Source organism: Pygocentrus nattereri, chromosome 3 (assembly GCF_015220715.1).
Source record: "Pygocentrus nattereri isolate fPygNat1 chromosome 3, fPygNat1.pri, whole genome shotgun sequence".
Lineage (NCBI taxonomy): Eukaryota > Metazoa > Chordata > Actinopteri > Characiformes > Serrasalmidae > Pygocentrus > Pygocentrus nattereri.
Window position 1 is genome coordinate 36,665,760 of NC_051213.1, and position 14,658 is coordinate 36,680,417.

At 38.9% G+C, this 14,658-nt stretch overlaps 1 protein-coding gene across 13 annotated transcripts in view; it reads left to right on the forward strand.

Annotated features, from left to right (window-relative positions):
- The window catches only part of cobl (cordon-bleu WH2 repeat protein), a 110,615-nt gene that overhangs the window by 56,679 nt on the left and 39,278 nt on the right, over nt 1-14,658 (forward strand). For all 13 annotated transcript variants that reach the window (XM_017700830.2, XM_017700832.2, XM_017700836.2 and 10 more), the window contains one exon: nt 6,751-6,924. In XM_017700830.2, the coding sequence (XP_017556319.2) occupies nt 6,751-6,924 (174 nt within the window). The remainder of the gene's footprint in view (nt 1-6,750; nt 6,925-14,658) is intronic.

A 14,658-nucleotide genomic window follows, 5' to 3' on the forward strand; every position in this document is an offset into this window, starting at 1 on the left:
AAAACATAGAAGTAAATCACCAACAGAATGGTTGTGGAACTGAAACATTTTTGTAAAGATGAGTGGTCCAAAATTCCTCCTGACCGTTGTGCAGGTCTGATCTGCAACTACAGGACAGGTTGAGGATATTGCTGCCAAAGGAGGGTCAACCAGTTATTAAATCCAAAGGTACACATACTTTTTACACCCTGCACTGTGAATGTTCACATGTTGTGTTCAATAAAAACATGAAAACATATAATTTTTTGTGCAGTATTAGTTTAAGCAGACTGTGTTTGTCTATTGTTGTGACTTAGATGAAGATCAGAACAAATTAATGACCAATTTATTCAGAAATCTAAGTAATCCCAAATCACATACTTTTTCTTGCAACAGTCTATAAAATACACACACACACACACACTGTATGCACCTCTGTACCATCATGAATCCTGGCTTTTGAACTGTCTACTGATAACAAGCTTAGTGGTCTTTTGCCCAGAGGACACAGCGTCTATAATTTGCAAAAAAAAAATTTTAAATGTTGATTTGTTGGACCACAGAACACTTTTCCACTTCTCCTCAGTCTCTTATAAATGAGCTCGGCCCTTGAAAAGGTGGCAGTGTTTCTGGATCCTGTTTATCTACAGTTTCCTTCTTTGCGGTTAATTATTATCTGTGGATGAGCGACAAACTTCTTCAGTGTTTTTCAGAATTTTTTCTGAGCCCATGCAGTGATTTCCATTACAGAATCATGCCCGTTTTTAATGCAGTGCTGCCTGAAGGCCCAAAGTTCTGGTCCCATGCATACAGAGATTTCTGCAGATTCTCTAGATCTTTTAATGTTACTATGTACTGTAGATGATGAAAAGCAGAAGTTCTTTGCTATTTTATGTAGAGAAATGTTATCCTTGAATTGTTGATTTCTTGAATTTGCTCACACAGACACAGAGTGGTGAACCCCTCCTCATCTTTACTTCTGAAAGATGGGATGCATTTTTATACCCGATCGTGTTACGGACATGTTGCCAATTAACCACCAGAGCATTACTCAACTTTACCAACCTTTTGTTGCCCCCCTCCCAACTTTTTCGGAACATGTTGTTGGCATCAAGTTCAAAATAGACATATATTTTTCAAAAAACAATAGAATTTCTCAGTTTCGACATTTGGCATGTTGTCTTTAAAGCATTTTCATTTAAGTATAGGGTTTAAATGATTTGCACATCATTGCATTTTGTTTTTATTTACTGTTTTTCAGTCAAGGTGTCCGTTTCTTCCTTAAGCAAAAATAAAAAAAAGGTGCTTGACAAAGTTTAAAAAGCCATCTCATCAGACATAATCTCAGTACCACATGCACATCAGTCTTCAATTGTTGACCCACAAGGAGAAGCTACATTTGATTTTAACAGTTTAAGTTGAAAATTGCTGTTTAGTGAGTGTAGATTTTTGCAGGAGTGCCCAAACAGTTCTAGGCACACTGCTACAATATAAGTCTGCTCTTTAGAAGTTTTTCCTGCAGTCAGAGCTCTACTGAAATATCATCGCTTGCAGCATACATGCGCGCACACACTCTCTCACACACACACACACACATATACACACACACAGACTCTCTCTCTAATTCAGGCACAGTCTCCACCTCTTCTTCATAAAGTCAAGTCAAAATCACACTCCATAATTCATGCTTAACGTGCGCATTCTGCATCTTCTCCAGCCTCTGTTGTCTGACAGTCATGTTATTGTGCTTATACACACTCAGGCTGAGCCGTTGCAGAAGCCACCTCCCTTTAATTACACTTGTTAAGGTGCAGCCTACCAACACACCAAGCCAAAAACGGGAGTTTTTGCTCTTTTTCCTCTATTACATAACCTGTCGTTGCAATTCCTCCTTTGAACATTCCGTTCTGAGAGCAAGAGACAGAGTATGTGTGTACATGTCCTCGTCTTGTGCGCTATATATATATGTATATATGTGTGTGTGTGTGTGTGTGTGTGTGTGTGTGTGTGTGTGTGTGTGTGTGTGTGTGTGTGTGTGTATATATATATATATATATATATATATATATATATATATATATATATATATAAAAACATACATACACTGCTCAAAAAAATAAAGGGCACACTCAAATAACACATCCTAGATCTGAATGAATGAAATATTCTCATTGAATACTTTATCCCCAAGGTCTCCTCCATCCTTTACCTATCCTTGTGAATCCATGATCTCATATCTCCCTTCTGAAGCAATTTTCAGTTAATTTCCAAAATGTTCTTTTAAAAGATTGTATCATAGCCTTTTGGCAGCTACACACAATTTCCATTGGTTGACTGTTAGTGTATTGTTTGAGAAAGTACACGCAGTCATTTATGTCGGTTGTCCTTTTTTCCTATCCCATTTTCAAATGAACTCCTAACGACTTAAAACTAAATTACAGTAGTTCAATATATATATATATATATATATATATATATATATATATATATATACTGCTCAAAAAAATAAAGGGAACACTCAAATAACAGATCCTAGATCTGAATGAATGAAATATTCTCATTGAATACTTTGTTCTGTACAAAGTTGAATGTGCTGACAACAAAATCACACAAAAATCATCAATGGAAATCAAATGTGTTAACCAATGGAGGCCTGGATTTGGAGTCACATACAAAATTAAAGTGAAAACACTACAGGCTGATCCAACTTTGATGCAATGTCCTTAAAACAAGTCAAAATGAGGCTCAGTATTGTGTGTGGCCTCCACATGCCTGTATGACCTCCCTACAATGCCTGGGCATGCTCCTGATGAGGTGGCGGATGGTCTCCTGAGGGGTCTCCTCCCAGACCTGGACTAAAGCATCCGCCAACTCCTGGACAGTCTGTGGTGCAACGTGGCGTTGGTGGATTGAGCGAGACATGATGTCCCAGATGTACTCAATCGGATTCAGGTCTGGGGAACGGGCGGGCCAGTCCATAGCTTCAATGCCTTCATCTTGCAGGAACTGCTGACACACTCCAGCCACATGAGGTCTAGCATTGTCCTGCATTAGGAGGAACTCAGGGCCAACCACACCAGCATATGGTCTCAGAAGGGGTATGAGGATCTCATTTCTGTACCTATTGTCAGTCAGGCTACCTCTGGTGAGCACGGAGGGCTGTGCGGCCCTCCAAAGAAATGCCACCCCACACCATTACTGACCCACTGCCAAACTGGTCATGCTGAAGGATGTTGCAGGCAGCAGATCGCTCTCCACGGCGTCTCCAGACTCTGTCACGTCTGTCACACGTGCTCAGTGTGAACCTTCTTTCATCTGTGAAGAGCACAGGGTGCCAGTGGCGAATTTGCCAATCCTGGTATTCTCTGGCAAATGCCAAGCGTCTTGCACAGTGTTGGGCTGTGAGCACAACCCCCATCTGTGGATGTCGGGCCCTCATACCATCCTCATGGAGTCGGATTCTAACCATTTGTGCAGACACATGCACATTTGTGGCCTGCTGGAGGTCATTTTGCAGGGCTCTGGCAGTGCTCCTCCTGTTCCTCCTTGCACAAAGGCGGAGGTAGCGGTCCTGCTGCTGGGTTGTTGCCCTCCTATGGCCTCCTCCACATCTCTTGGTGTACTGGCCTGTCTCCTGGTAGCGCCTCCAGTCTCTGGAGACTATGCTGACAGACACAGCAAACCTTCTTGCCACAGCTTGCATTGATGTCCCATCCTGGATGAGCTGCACTACCTGAGCCACTTGTGTGGGTTGTAGAGTCCGTCTCATGCTACCACGAGTGTGAAAGCACCACAAACATTCAAAAGTGACCCAAACATCAGCCAGAAAGCTACTGAGGTACTGAGAAGTGGTTGGTGGTCCCCACCTGCAGAACCACTCCTTTATTGAGTGTCTCTTGCTAATTGCCAATAATTTCCACCTGTTTTCTATTCCATTTGCACAACAGCTGTGAAATTGATTGTCAATCAGTGTTGCTTCCTAAGTGGACAGTTTGATTTCACAGAAGTTTGATTTACTTGGGAGTTATATTGTGTTGTTTAAGTGTTCCCTTTATTTTTTTGAGCAGTGTATATGTATGTGTATATGTGTGTGTATACACTGCCTTTGTGTTTTCAAGTAAAAGAGATTTTTCATATTGTTATGAATTCATAATTATTTGCGTTTTAAAAAGGACGTGCATGCTTGTTTTCCAAAAAACTGCTGACACCTGTGAATATAGAAAGTGAATTGTCCATTGTAATGTCAGAACTGATCAAATCCACAGTATGTTGAGAAAAGCGTATTGTGGGGTAATGTCACATAACCCTATTACATGTGTCTACACTTTAACAGTATAACGAAATGACGGTGTTAACTCCAGACATGTAAGGGTTAAATGTTCCACAGTTTATGAGAAAGAACATTAAGTGTTGGGATGATATGAAACATAATACAAAGCTGTCAATGAAGTGGCTTTATGAGAGAGTGGGGTGTGAGAGGTCGGAAGATGTTAAGGGTGGTAACAGGCTGGAGTGCCTTCGAGTAAACAGAGCTGTCTCCTATGGAGCTGTGTGTGTCTCAGGCATTCTTGGCCAGGACTGCAGGGTGTGCGTGTACAGCAGTGTTCATAAGTGTTCAGCCAGTTCTCTGAGGTTCTGCACACACACACACACACACACACACACACACACACACACACACACTGCGGATGTGGACGGGATGTTTCTCTGTGAGAGACCTTGGTTAGGAAATAGAAAGACTAGAAGCAACTTTATACTTGAGAGAGCTGGCCAGGATCAAGAGCCAGAAAAGAACACTGTGACCTGGAACACCCACATTCGCAAAGAGACACACGCATACACCCTTCAGGGTTTTAATTCTGACTTTCATATAATGTGGCAAATAAGATGGTGATGTGAGATCTGAATACATTATTCACTCAGGTCTGGCCTCAGAGCTGTAGCCATGAGTTGTGGAACAGACCTTTCACCAGCCTATGATTCCTAAAAATCTAGTGATGCACTAAAATCTAAATTTGTGACCAGTACTAAAGTTCACTCTGCCAAAATTCTTAATAAAACTACCATTTTATAGATGTTTAGATTTTACATTATAAACACAAAAAACCTCCAAGGTAATAAAGAAACAATGCCTATTGTTGATAATCTGCTTTCCATAGAGCAAAACTGAGCTGCTAATAAATAAAAGTTTACATAATTAACTCACTAAAATTATTACAGTGTGCAGTCTACAGTATGTGTTGCAAATCTACTATCCTTGACAACAGAGAATGATTGTTTTCCTTGTCATTGCTGTGATCATTTAAAAAACTTTAGCTACAGAGTGTGTGAAGTGTGGTGATGTGTTTTTTAAGTGGAATCAAATCTGTAGAAGAGACGTTTTTGGTCACTTTGCCTGTGCTGACTGGCACAGTTAAAAGAAGGGAACAATGCTCATTTTCATTACCATTCAATGACTGTAGACGTTTACACTATGTTGGAGGCCTATTTGATCTTTCTTTGTTTGTTTTATAGTCAAAATTCATGACAATTCCAATGTACCCCTGCTGTAATCCATATTCACACACATGAATTTGTATTCTCCACTCTGTGACATGAAAATAGGCCTGTTTGTACTACAAACCTAATTCTGTAAAAAGTTGGGGATAGTAAGTAAAATAAAAAACAGAATGCGTAAAGCAGTGATTTATAAATCTGCTTTGAACTGGATTTGTAAACAGTGCAACGACAAGATATGCGTTGCAACTTCTTTGTTTTTTGAACATTCATACTGAAACTGATGCCTGCAACGCGTTCCAAAAAGTTGAGACAGGGACATTTTAAGAGACCCAAGCATGAGTGTATCACACCTTGGCCTTTAAGAGCAAGGATGGATCGATGCTCACCGTTGCCAAAAATGCATCCGAGAAAAGGCCAACAGGGTGAAAATAACATTTAATATTTACAAAAACAATGAAGATCATTAGGTAAAACATACAATATCGTGCCATTAAAATGTTGTACCATTTTGAATGTAATACAGGTCAAACTGAATTTTCAGATTTTATTAGCATTTTACGCACTTTCCCCACTTTTCTGGAATTGGATTTGTACAATGAGCACAGTAAACACTCTCAGCTCTGTCAATAATCCACAGGTTTGGGTCAAGTTCAGGCTTTGATTTCATGCTTTGCAGACATCTAAGGCTTTGTTCACTTTATGAGGCTAAAGTCACACCAGTCTGATTTTTCTTTTTGTAATCAGATCCGTGACATTTTCATATATGGTCCTAGATTGGATATTTGTCCGATTTGTGGCTGCTCAGATTGGAGTGTGTGTGTGCGTGTGTGTGTTTTGCATATGCACCATCATTCAGTGTTAATATGGTGGAAGCATCTAACCTGAAGTTAGATCTAGAAAACTGTGCAAAAGCGATGCATCTGACCCTTTTTCACCTCATCTCACACTAATATTGAATAGCTGAGAGCTGTTTAGAGCCAATTATCTCTACGATGAAAGCTGGTTCTGCTGTTTAGTTTGTCTGTTGTTTATGAGGCACATGATTCATTCATATGATGTTATTGATTAGGATGTGACACAGGTTTGTTCGCTAATGACAGATTTGAGTCACATACACAAATATGAACCAACAAGTTAGAAAATGGAAAAAAAATTGGGAATTGGGAGCAATGAGGCATGGAACGTGAACGTAGGCTAATACTATGGGATCTTGTCTGCGTGTGTGCGTCTGGTGTTGTGTATAACTGTTGTGTAACTGTTTATTTTTTTCAGGGTCTGTCAGTGGCTGGGGGTCCGTGTGTGGAGGTGCGGCCCAACACTCTGGGTCAGTCTCAGTCGGCCATGAACCTGTCCAGACTGTCTCCTAAAACAGAGCCCAAAAAACGCAGAGCTCCTGCTCCCCCTCCTCCTCCAGCTCACACACACACAGCCGTCCCGGCCTCACTGGTGAGCGCTGAACCACACACACACACACACACACACACACACACACACACACACACACACACACAAACGATCACGAATTCACACATATACACTAGTGTTTAAAGGTTTGGAATTGGTCATATTAAGAATTATTATACAAAAATCAGCTGTGATATGGGCACTTTTTTAAAAACAGCTTTTCAACAAATGTCTGAACCCTGAAGAAAATTAGTATCATATTTGAAACATTTTATACATGTACCTACACAAGTATTAATAGTTGTATAGTGTAGTTTGTCATGTCAGTGCAATTATTGCCAAAGGTAAGACAAGTGAATTTGTATTGTTCTAATATTTTCTTAATATGGAAATATTGTATGCATTTTATTACTGTTGATTATATAGGTAATAGAGTTCATTTAAATATGTACAGCACTGTAAAACACAAATACTGTGGAAAAAAAAAGAATTGCATATAAATGTTTACATCCATCAGACTCTTATTTCTCACTGTAAGAGAGACCAATAAGACAATCTACAATTTGTCATGACTCAAATTTCCAACTACTCACGGCTGATTCATCAAGAAGGTAAGATCTAATGACTTGCAAAAATAATAATCAGATTTAATCAACTCAGAGTGACTGCACCTACATAGTAATGTTGTAAATTCAATCCACTATTTTTTAAGAATGTGAACACCCATGTGCACATGCATATACCCCATCTTTCACCTCAGATGAGGACACATCCATACACAGGCTTGTACAGGTTTGTTTGGACTGCAGGAAGCATGCAGTGAGTAATCACACTCTGACTGGAAATGCAGAGGTGTGTGTGTGTGTGTGTCTGTGTGTGTGTGTGTGTGTGTCAGCGCTGCTTCTTAAGAACACTATGCTCTTGCAAAACCGTGCTGTGATTCACCATCGTCCTCTGGTTTTACTTTCACATGAACTCTTTAGTTTTTATCAGGAAACCTCTGAACTATACTTGTGACTAGCCCTTGTTAAGATGGAAGTGAGCTTTGTTGATCCCAGGCCTATTTTAGTCACATATTGCTACTGGCTGCTCTACCAAAAGTTTGAGATATTGAATATTGAAGATACTGAATATTTGACTGTAGAAATATGGTGCTTATTTTGTATGCTTTCATTACATAAGTATACACTATATTGCCAAAAATGTTCACTTGTCTGTCTTCACATGCATATGAACTTAAGTGACATCCCATTCTTAATCTATAGGGTTTAATATGATGTCGGCCCACCCTTTGCAGCTATAACAGCTTCAACTCATCTGGGAAGGCTTTACACAAGGTTTAGGAGTGTGTTTATGGGAGAGGTGTGTTTTTATTTTTGACCATTTTTCCAGAAGTGCATTTGTGATGTTGGATGAGAAGGCCTGGCTCGAAGTCTCAGTTCTAATTCATCCCAAAGGTGTTCTTTCAGGTTGAGATCAGCACACTGTGCAGGCCAATCAAGTTCTTCCACACCAAACTTACTCATCCATGTCTTTATGGACCTTGCTTTGTGCACTGGTGCAATAATCCCCCAATTTCACGACTGCACTTGTTGCACAGGTGGCGTCCTATCATGGTACACTTTCACTAAGCTTGTGAGAGCGAGAGAGTGACCAATTCTTTCACAAATGTTTGTAGAAGCAGTCTGCAGGCCTAGGTGCTTGGCTTTATACACCTGTGGCCATGGAAGTGATTGGAACACCTGAATTCAATGATTTGGATGGGTGAATGAATACTTTTGGCAATATACTGTATCATTGAAGTATTAAACACTTTTCTTTAAGAGTTTTGAATTGCTAAAATTATTTTGAGACTGTATGTTCTTGTTTCTCAGCGGGACATTCTGCTTTCACATGTAGTTTATTTGCTAAAGTCAATGTCAGAGTTTTTGCCACATTTGTATCTTTTTTATTTAGTTTGGTTGGTTTCACACTGCAGTGGTTAAGTGCACTGAAGTGCACCAAAGTATACACAGGGTTTTATTTGTGTGGTTTGATTGGTTATAAATTTGGCAGGGAAACAAGTGCTCTGTTAAATACCTTTTTTGTTGACTTGACTTAGTGACTCCATCTCCAGATTTTTTCCTCAGGCTTTCCTTCTGAATCCTTTTGAATTACTGGTCATGCCTCAAAGAAGAGGAGGTTCAGTTTTATTCCTTGCAGGTGCCTTCGCAGGATACAGAGCATCACCTGCCCAGTGTTGGGGATGTAATACTGCGTAATGACTAAGATTTTAAAAAAGCTAAATTATCATTGGCATCAGCTGCAAGTACTAGCAAAGACAGAGGAGAATACGCTAAAGAACCATTAGATCCTATGTGTACCAACCTATGGCACTGGAACATTGGCTAGTGGAAAAAGCACAGTTCCATTTTTTTGCTGCAGAAGGTTCTAGTACTTTGCAGTGGAAAAACACACAAAGACTATTCTTTAACAGCACAATATTTTAATGATTAACTTAGCACATTGGCACAGGATTCAGTCATATGTGATTAGTTTACAGGGGCTTGAAAATGGCTTCAGCAAATAAAATTTTACCTGTTTATCTTTTTTTATCTATTGCATTTTATTAATAATGCATTTCTGATTTTCTTGAGGTATTCCTAGTGGAATTATCTCAAATGCAGAAGGTACTGTGTTTTCTCTTGGCTGATGAATGAATGATTGAGGTTTTTCAATGGCAGTGTGTTTTCACAATCTGCTTCGTATCATACCTCATTTAATCCACCTGTGTTTGTGTGTGAGAGGGGGAGAGGGAGAGGGAGATGTTTATTCAGAGCTAAGTCATGTGCTGTATGCTTGTGTGCACTCTTCAGCATATGTGCGGAGCAGCTAACAGTAAAAACAGACATTTGATCCAGGGATGTTGCTGGCAGTGACTGTCTCACATGGTCAGATACTGTTGTTTCATTATAAACCTTCCAGACCTTTTCTCTGTGCAACATTTTTCCAGCCATCCAGTCACAAACTGAACCCATTCGTCAGCACCACTATCACTTGATCTGTTCTGTTCCACCAAAGCAAACCTTCTGTCTGATTATGTGAATTTTGCAGTTCTGTTCTGTGTTTTGTGCATTTGGTTCTTTTCTTTATCCCAAAATGTGATCATGTCTTTAGAGTGAAATCTAAAAGCAGCTCTTTCACACATTTTCGAAACTACTGTCATTCTAAAGAACCCTAGAGTCAAGGCAAATGAGGTAACATCTCTCCCTCTCTTTCCTTCTTACTCTCTCTCTCTCTCTCTCTCTCTCTCTCTCTCTCTCTCTCTCTCTCTCGCTCGCTCGCTCGCTCCTGGTGTAATCTGAGTGCAGTCAGATGAGGACAGCTGCTGCTGGAGTGATGTTGGGTCTTGGGTTTATTTTAGACCCCTCACTCACTGATCCTCTGTAAGGACCCCACCCTGCCAATGTTTACACAAATCAAAACAAGCTCCAACATCTTCTGAACTGACAAATTTTGCTTTGACAAAATAACAAACTTTGTTTTGAGTCACATTTCAGTCATTGTTGTGTTGTAACATTTGTGTGAAATTTCTGTTGAAATTTTCTGAAAGGGTCTTAGTGTGACTAGGTTTGACCTCTGCTCTGTATCCCTGAGCTGTGTGTGTGTGTGTGTGTGTGTGTGTGTGTGTGTGTGTGTGTGTGTTTGGCATTAGCAGAGGTGTTTAAGAGGTTAGTAGAGCTCATGATCTTGCTGATCTTGCATCAGCCTGTTTCTTTTTGACGTGGAAGAAGCCCGTAGTGAGCTCAGCACAGCTCTTGCGAAATCTTTGCACGTGCTGCAAAGACTAATAATTAGCCAACATTTTTTAGAACAGCAGGCTATCAGGACATAACGGTTATGTGATGTATCATATCAGGGTCAACCTGCTTTGGCAACTGATGTTATCCTCTGATGATTGATGATTTTGGTGCTGTTTATAATTCAGCTGTAGTCTACTGAAAAAATTCAGTAGAATTAATCCTAAAATGTTACCCTGGTTGTTGTCAGCAATAACAAAAACATGATTTTAGCATCATTTTATATTTTTTGTATACTTGTGGCTCATTGAAATGAGACATTCTGTTGAAAATGTGAATTCTAAACTGTCTATCCCATGTGATTGTAAGCAGGCGTCCAGGCAGCTTCAAGAAATGAAAAGTACAAACGAAGGATATTTTGCGAGGAACCAAAAAGTCTTCCTAGAGATATAATTTGATGTGTTATTTAAAAGTTAATAGTATTATTTTCTGTTTCCCTTCAGGTGCTTAGTCATGATATTCTGGCCTTGATGAGCTTAAAGAATGAAATGGGGTGTTGATGAAATTTGATTTATTTTCTGCGAGTGTTGTCATTGTCATTATAGTCAAAATCAACGCATTATTTGCAATATTAGCCCTTTAGTTGTTGCTAAGTGAACCTGTTTCACATGGACATACATTGAATCTAAAGCTTCAGAGATGTGTCTTTGATACCAGTAAAAGTGAGTTTGGAGTAAATTATGTTGTAAAGTAATAGAGCTGTAGAGTTATTTTCTACCTATTTCCAAAGACAGACAAATAATGAAATCCTTTAAAATCCTAAATTAGCTTTGGACAAATTGCAAATGAGTCTGGATAATTTAGATGTTAACTTTAGCTGATATTCTCAACTTTCTGTGTTGCTCACAACTTAACAAATTAGATTTATGTATTCAGAAATTTTGTTGGCATTTTGTCACTTTTAGAGATATTTTGATATTTAGTTGAATTAAAATAAATGCAAGATAAGCATCTACAAAGTATCCATAGTGGACTGTCCAAATAGTGTATGCTACAATATTTTTACAGCTGTCAGGTCTCAAAGCTTTCCTGTATACATGTATGAGGTCTTCCTATAGCCTGTGTAAAAGGAATAGTTCTGCTTTTGTTCTTTCTACTTTAGGAATGTCATGCTGGGTTTTAAACACAAGAATAGAACATTTAAAATATAGTTCTGCATGACGTGAACTGATTAGTTTTTAATTTTTTATATGCCCAGATGGTAAATAAAACATGTTGAAACTGATGGAAAGTTATTGTGTGTTCAGTGTTTTTCAGGAAGTTAAAAAACATCCTTTATACTTTTGCCGTGTTTTTTCCTTGTTTGACAATATGTCTGACTTTCCTGTGTTTCACAGCTTCAGTCTTGTTAATACAGAATGTGAATGTAATCACATAATTAGTTGTAAAGTCATAATAACTCTTTACTTCTGTTGTTTATGCCAAATGGCACCAGATTTGAAGTAAGTCTTGTTGTCCTGTTTTATATGAGCATAGTGTCTCCAATTCTTTGGAGCATTTATGTGTGTAATGCTCTTCATTGACCAGCCTGCCACTGCCACATACACTGACATTTGGTAGCTGTTCTAGTTTTATTTTTTCCATGATTCTTAGAAACACTAATGACCTTGATGAGAGGCATTTTCAGTGGGTCTCAATCCTCTTTAGATTAACTCACTTAAATGAGGCGTGTGTTTCCAGCTCCTTAGCGTAAGACCTCCTGATCCAGCAGCAGTTTTTGCCTTGCTCAGTTTACATAGACATGGGGAAGCAGAGCTTTTTCTCAGGTGTTTTAACATTTGCATTTCCATCAAAAGTATGAAAAACTTGGAATCATGTAACAACTAACAAAAAGTATTAAACTTTTTTTTTCTTTTCTTCAAAGCCTTCTTTTGCGTGGATGCACCTTTGCACATATGCTAAATGTGTTAAAAGCTCCATTTCATTTTCTTTAATATATAGACTTATATACTGTGATATCACTGATCACATCTAATGTTTTGTCTTTTTTTGTCATTATAATATGAATTTCCACAATGTTACAGCATTCTGAAATGTGCCATCAGAATGGACAGGATATGTGAAGGTGGAAATTAGACGCAGAATCATAGATTCACTTTCTATCTAGTTATAACACCCATATGGTAATGTAAATGACTGTGGGCAAATGCAGACACCTGAGATTTTCTATGTGCATTTTCCAATACATAAACATTTGTAGAATGAAGAAATTGGGATTATTCTTCCTAGATTAACATTACAGAGAAATCACATTTATTTGTGAGTTTTACGTGCAGAATAAAATGTAGACGTTTTAGCACAGCAGTGTACAGTGTTCTAACTGTGTTCACTGAAAACCGTCATTTGTCCTAAAGGACGTTGTCCATCTTAAATGAACAACACATCACTAATGCAGTCAGGTTTGTGCTGTCACGCTTTGTTCTTTACTGTCTAACTCCCATAAGTGAACCAACACCAAAAACACTATCAAAATATTAGCAAACTTGGGTTAGTATGCCTCAACACATTAATTTGAAAGTCATACAGGATACGGACTTTTGTTCTGGGCTGTTGCTCTCTGGCTAAATTTGCTAAATAAGAATGAGTCATTTCAAAACTACTCTGGTACACTTTATTCCTCCTCTGTCACATGGGGTCATGTTGGGAATTTGGTAGACATGTTGGCATTAAGTGGTCAGCTACCACCCTTTCCTTCCCCTCAAAAGCATCTCTGACCTCATAGTGCTGCCTCTTTGGGATGTTCTTGTCCACACCCATTACAGTGGCAGCTGACTGTAGGAACGATCAGTTAGCACAGCAGAGCTTGGAAGGTGACCTGAAGGGGTTCAATAAAAATAAATTGAGCAAAACAAGGAAGCATGACACCATCAGCCTGAGATGAGATGAACGGAACAGACTGTTTACAGTAACTTGCTCTGTCTGTGTCTTCAGATGAAAACACTGTGTTCTCAGGGATGAGGCAACAGATAGATATGTGAATGTTGTTTTTGGGCCATGTGTGGGTTTTTTGATGTGTAAGTCTACTGAAATAAAATACTAGATGGAATCAGAATGGAATCCAATGCATGAGCCTTGCCCTTGAGGAGTTCCCACTAAAAGTAGCTCTTCTTATCGGTGCAGAGCTATGTCCTGGCTTTTGGATTTCATTTAAGATCCCAGCTGTGACATGTGCATTCTGTGGTCATCTTCAAAATTGATGTTGGCCACATACCCAATGGGAAAGAAAGAATAGAGCTCCTGATCATATTAAATGTCAGCTTCAACATGGTTTTGAGTGCATAGTGTTTTTCAGGAAGGCCCATTGAGTTCTTGGACAGTGTTACGTAATCTTTAATTGTTATACATCAGTGAAGGTAACTGTACCCTGAACCCTAGAAGATCGATAATAAAGGAAATAAAAGCTATAAGGAAATAAAATTGCTTTGGCTAAACTATATGCTAAATATTCATAGAAATGCAACAGAAAAGTGTGTTGAACTCTATGCCCTAAGTACTCTAAGTATTTGGTCTTAATTTGTACCTTAGAGAACCAGCACCTCTGAGACCTGTTGATTTCTGTGTACTCTGTGTTTTACTGTACACTGTAAAATAAACTTTAAGGTGTACTGTACTGTAAAGTACTTAGAATAGTTCTTTAGCTTATGGATGACCACCAGAGAACATGCACAGCACACTGTGTACTCCTTGTGGTGCCTACACACAAATTAAGACCAGTGGTGGCCAGAGCAAAGTATAATAATTACTTTCTTTCAAGCCTTAGCATCTTTTGTGTTTCTCTTTTTTGAGACTTTTCACTTTTTGCTGTCACATTTCATGTGGAATATCCTACTATTTAATCCACAGCTTTCTACAAGATACTGTTAAGTAAATATGATACACTTTCACAAAGAAATCAAACCAATCATAGCACACCTTTCTCCAAATCCCTTCCCTAAAT